This window comes from Chanos chanos, chromosome 3 (genome assembly GCF_902362185.1).
Source record: "Chanos chanos chromosome 3, fChaCha1.1, whole genome shotgun sequence".
NCBI lineage: Eukaryota > Metazoa > Chordata > Actinopteri > Gonorynchiformes > Chanidae > Chanos > Chanos chanos.
Window position 1 is genome coordinate 32,352,755 of NC_044497.1, and position 4,746 is coordinate 32,357,500.

The window sequence follows — 4,746 nt, forward strand, 5'->3', positions numbered from 1 at the left end:
CATTCCGGAAAGTCAAAGGTCACCAATGTAGGTTAGCCTATAAATGTCCAGTCTGACTCGACCTCTGCTATTGGACTGTGTTCCACACCCTCCTCAGTCCTGCCTCAGGTTCCACAGACAAAATCTCTCTGGCGTCCCCTCCATAAAGCGAGAGGAGTGGTTGTCTGTAGGGCTGTAAGAATGTGGGTAATAATGATAGTAAAGTGGATGGTGGGGCCAAGGATGAGTGATGGCAGTCACGTGGAGGAATAGGGTTGTTTTCACCCAATGATATGTCCACAGGAGACACCCACCACTTCCAGCTCCTGCTGCTCACATGTTCACATCCTCAGTCCTTCTATAGCTTTTTCATGGGAGCCCAGGCAGTCATAGTGAGGTCTCCAAACTGAGGAGGGGGCAGACTTGACGGGTGTTGGAGGTCCAATGACTACTGGGGCCTGTGGGATGTGGATGGCTACTGGTCTCGATGGCGTTGTTGTTGCGATTGGGGGTAACAGGAAGGCTATACTGACGGTAGGGGCGTGGCGGGTGGCGGGACCGCTGTGGGGGCTCAGGTGGCGGAGGGGGCTTGCGAAAGGCCGGGTGCACGTGGTGATTGTGCTTGGAGAGCTCGGATTCGTCATCGAGGTCTGTGTCGTCGATCAGAGGGATGTTGTGGATGTAGTCGTTGATGAGAAACTCGGGATGAGCCATGAAGTTGTGGATGGAGTTCCTGGATTCCGGTTTCTCAATGCCTTCGTAAAGGGAGCTACGGAACGCTTTCACCACCCGCATCTGGATATGAGTGGAGGGGATGAGACAGAAGAAGAAGGAGGGGGGAAAGTTTAGAGATGGAAAGAGGGTGGAGCAAGAGGAGATGGAATGAGGAATTTAGAGGAGCGGTAAAGATAGAGGTGGAGAGAGAAAAGAGTAGGAGCAGACAGTCTCTCAGTACCAGCCAAAGAAGAGTACAGTAATTCACCCTGTCTGGACATGCCTTAGAGTGCACAGACAACTCAAGATCAGGTTGCTGTGATGTAGTACATCTGTTAATTCTTTAACCTTTTAGAGAAGAAATGGTTCAGAAGCCTTTTCTTTCTCGCAAATATTCCGATATTTGAAGTCGTTTCTCTCCCAGCAGGGAAAAATTTTAATATATTGAGGCTTCATAAAAATTTGAATGCAACGTATATTTTCTGCATTTCATGCATAATTATAAATAATGTGCAACCCGATCTCAAGAGTTTCTCAAAGAAAGAAATATGATTTAAAAAAATAAATAAATAAAAACTTAAACCTCACGAAATGTATTCAAACTGTCAGTTCAAAATTATCACTCTGAATCAAGACAATGGACATTCACATGAACTTAACAAAAATAACAAGCTTCGAACAGACAAAACAACATGTAACAGCCAATATCAAAAAAATAATAATAAACGCCAGCTATGTGTGTATACTGACCATAAGCTGAAAAACTGAAAGAGTGAAAAAGAGTGACAGAGGAGGGAGAGGAAAAAGAGAAATAGACAGATGCCTTGATACACACATAGAACGCAGCCAAAGGAAGACGGGTTAGAATCCACAACACAATGATGGGGTGAAAGAACCAAAATGTTTGGGGTAGAGACACATGAATGAGGATCCACCAGGTGGATGGAGGATGCACATGGAGCCTGCAGTGAAATGGGTGAAGCAGTGCACCCACACTAATGGAGGTTAGAAAAGGCAGGAAGTGTAATGAAGGTATCACTTGCATTAGCAGCAGTCAGGACGACATGATTCACAACACGGACAAATGCATATTAAAGCCATGGAACTCTGGTCATGAGATCATAGTGTAGTGTTAGGTGTTAGCATGCATAATGAGGTCATAAACAAATCAGTGAATCAGGTTTTTTTTTTCTATTGTCTTAAACTAAAGAGGCTGAATCATGAGGGTACCAAGTACATACTGTTGGGATCCGTAACCATAACTATGATATCTTTTTAAAAAAAATGTTGCAGTAAAGCTATGCTGTTATGTGATTGGATCACATCAACTGTCAGAGGAGACAAAAAGGCTCAGTAGGATATGTTAAGACTTAATAAGGGAAGTGAGTTACCTAACAGGACGCCTTTACCCTAGTCTGACACCTGACGTTTCCTCTGTCACACTGACAGTGTTCTGCCTGGAATATCTGCGCTGTGGCAGATGGGCTACGCAAGCCCTTCTGCACTGTCATTCACAGAATATTAGGACGACAAACAAACACAACGCATTGCATTTACGGACAAGCAGCTAAACTCACCCCAAAAATGGTCTGAGTCTTTTCTAAGAGTTGTACTAATGCGGAAAACTGATTCTGTAGATATCTGAACACTGTCAGAAAATTACTGCTGGTAACAGTTTTTGACAGAGCTGAGGCAGATCATTAAATCGTTAATGTGCGTGTGTTTGTGAAAGATTGAGAGAGAGAGAGAGAGAGAGAGAGAGAGAGAGAGAGAAAGAGACAGAGCGAGCATTGCTTGACATGCAGCATTTGCAAACAGGTGCAGATGGGAAAAGAAGAGTTTGGTGAGCTGGTGATGATGAAGCTGGCTCAGTCGTGCTAACGTGGAAAAGGAGGAGAGTAGCACAAAAAACCCATCAGAGAACAGAGAGTGACTACTTCATTCCAGTGTAGCTGCCGCGCTCTGCTAACGAAACAAACGTGTGATGACAACCAGCCAGGCTCATGCTGTAAGGATAAATCAAAGGAGGCCTTAGCACACATGTACACACACGTTTCAGATGTGTATACATTTAAGAGATGAGGAGAGTTATCGACACATTCCTTTGCTGTGGTCTCCGGTCAGTGCAGCTGCTCTTCCCTCCCATTCTCACCCCAAGACTCACTCAGCAAAGGAAAAGAAGCTAAATGAACCACAAAGAAAAAAAAGAAATCCCAAACAAACAAACAAACAAACAAACAGGAAACAACGGTCAAGCATTTGGTTAAGTGCTTTTCTGTTTTTCCAAAGAGCCTGTTTGTCAGCACGAACAAGACCTCATGCAAGTCTCAAATGATTTGAAAATGTTCTTTTTGTTGTTAGTGTTTTTTTTTTTCTCTTTGTTAATTATCAGTACTGGTAAACTTTCGAGTATAGTGCCCACAGTTAATAAAAATGGAACAAAGCAAGGACTAGAATCAGGTGATGTTTTAATTGCTCTGGATGTTAGCATGCCAGAGTACAGTCCATTGTCTTCCCCACGCTGCCCTTCAAAGAGAAGCTTGATGGAAAAACTTCATCATTAAAAATGAAATTAAAAAAAAAAAAAAAAAATCGAACAAAAAAAAAAAAAACAGTTTCACTTAACAAATCTTTTCCAAGATGTTCCAGAAAAAAATTAGGGCTAACTAAGACAGATAACAGAAGCAGAAAGAACAGAGAGTTGTGGTAAGAGGGAAGTGAGAGGCTGTGGGTTAGAGAAGCTGTGATGAGAACTTGAGGTTAATGGTAATGAGCTCACTTCTTCTTCAATTAATTATAATCCTCATATGGACTACAAGGACTTCTGTTTTCTTCAATATCAAAATAAGGCTCAGATAAGACAATCTGTGTTCCCTACAAATGACTACAAGTGGTCACAACAACTATTAAGACCAGCAATCTTTAATGACAGAGATGGCTATATGTCTTCAGTTAACCTTAAATTCATTATTTAAACTCTTAATCAAAAAAGACCAATGTTCTTTTCTAAGAAAAAACATTAAAAGGATATTAAGCTAAATAATTTTTTATATTCGGTTAACCAAACAACTGTCGTGAATCACAGATTTGGGGGGGGGGGGGGGGGTTCAATTACTTTGGCTGAACTTGGCCTCTTACTAAGCTCTACATGCACTCTCTGCCCATTAGGAGCATTGGTGCTCACAGTGTACACTGTGCTGTAACCATAGAAGGCAATTATTGGAGCAAATGGGCTTACACAGCCCCTGAGAGATAGCTAACAGAGAAAAAGATAAACAAGAATATCCGTCACTCGATGCACTACCTTCTTTTATGAGCAGCCCGAGTTTTATGCACTTTGTTGTTGGATCAAACAAATCTTAACCACAGAGAAATTAGATATCTGAACAGAACAAGATTAGGTGAGGAAAACAAGATATTTATCAGAGACACTAATCTAAATACTGGGCTCTGATTTTTAAAAAACAAATTTCTATATCTAACAAAAAAAAAAACAAGATTTGAACATGTCACAAATCCCTAGGCAAATATAAAGACATACGAAGATCTATAAGATATCAGCCAAGTGACATTCTAAATGAAAGACTAGCAACATTAATGATATATTCAGACACTACATTTCTACAAGAGAGATGAGACTGTGTCTACTTATCCAATTACAGCCCAAGTAGAGTGGGAGCAAGGAGAGGGAAAGGAGGAGATGTAGTCAAGGGACAGACAGATATGAGGAGTTCCCTTATGTCTTGTGAGGAGGGAGGAGAGAGACAGACAATGACAGAGAAAGAGAAAGACAAAACATTTAAAACAAAAAGCAGTTTGGTGACAGTGAGATGCGAACGGCAGAGAACTGTGGTATGAGACAGCACAAGAAGCTGACAGCAGCAAAGGAAATGACAGTCATATCACATTTCCACCCTGAGAAAATGAGAGAGTATATAAGGACATATAAACAGTGATGCAGCAGGGTGTAAAAAAAAAAAGAAAAGAAAAGAAAAACTAAAACCTAAGAACTCATTGGTTGATTTCAAATTTTAAAGATTTTTAGAAGTCTAT

The 4,746-nt window shown here is 41.2% G+C and overlaps 1 protein-coding gene across 3 annotated transcripts in view; it reads right to left on the reverse strand.

Moving 5' to 3' along the window:
- Positions 1-366: 366 nt before the first annotated feature.
- atp2b3b (ATPase plasma membrane Ca2+ transporting 3b) overlaps positions 367-4,746 on the reverse strand; it is a 27,129-nt gene continuing 22,749 nt past the window's right edge. For 2 of the 3 annotated variants that reach the window (XM_030767342.1, XM_030767340.1), the window contains one exon: positions 367-774. In XM_030767342.1, the coding sequence (XP_030623202.1) occupies positions 367-774 (408 nt within the window). The remainder of the gene's footprint in view (positions 775-4,746) is intronic. The other variant, XM_030767343.1, reaches the window with a different exon arrangement.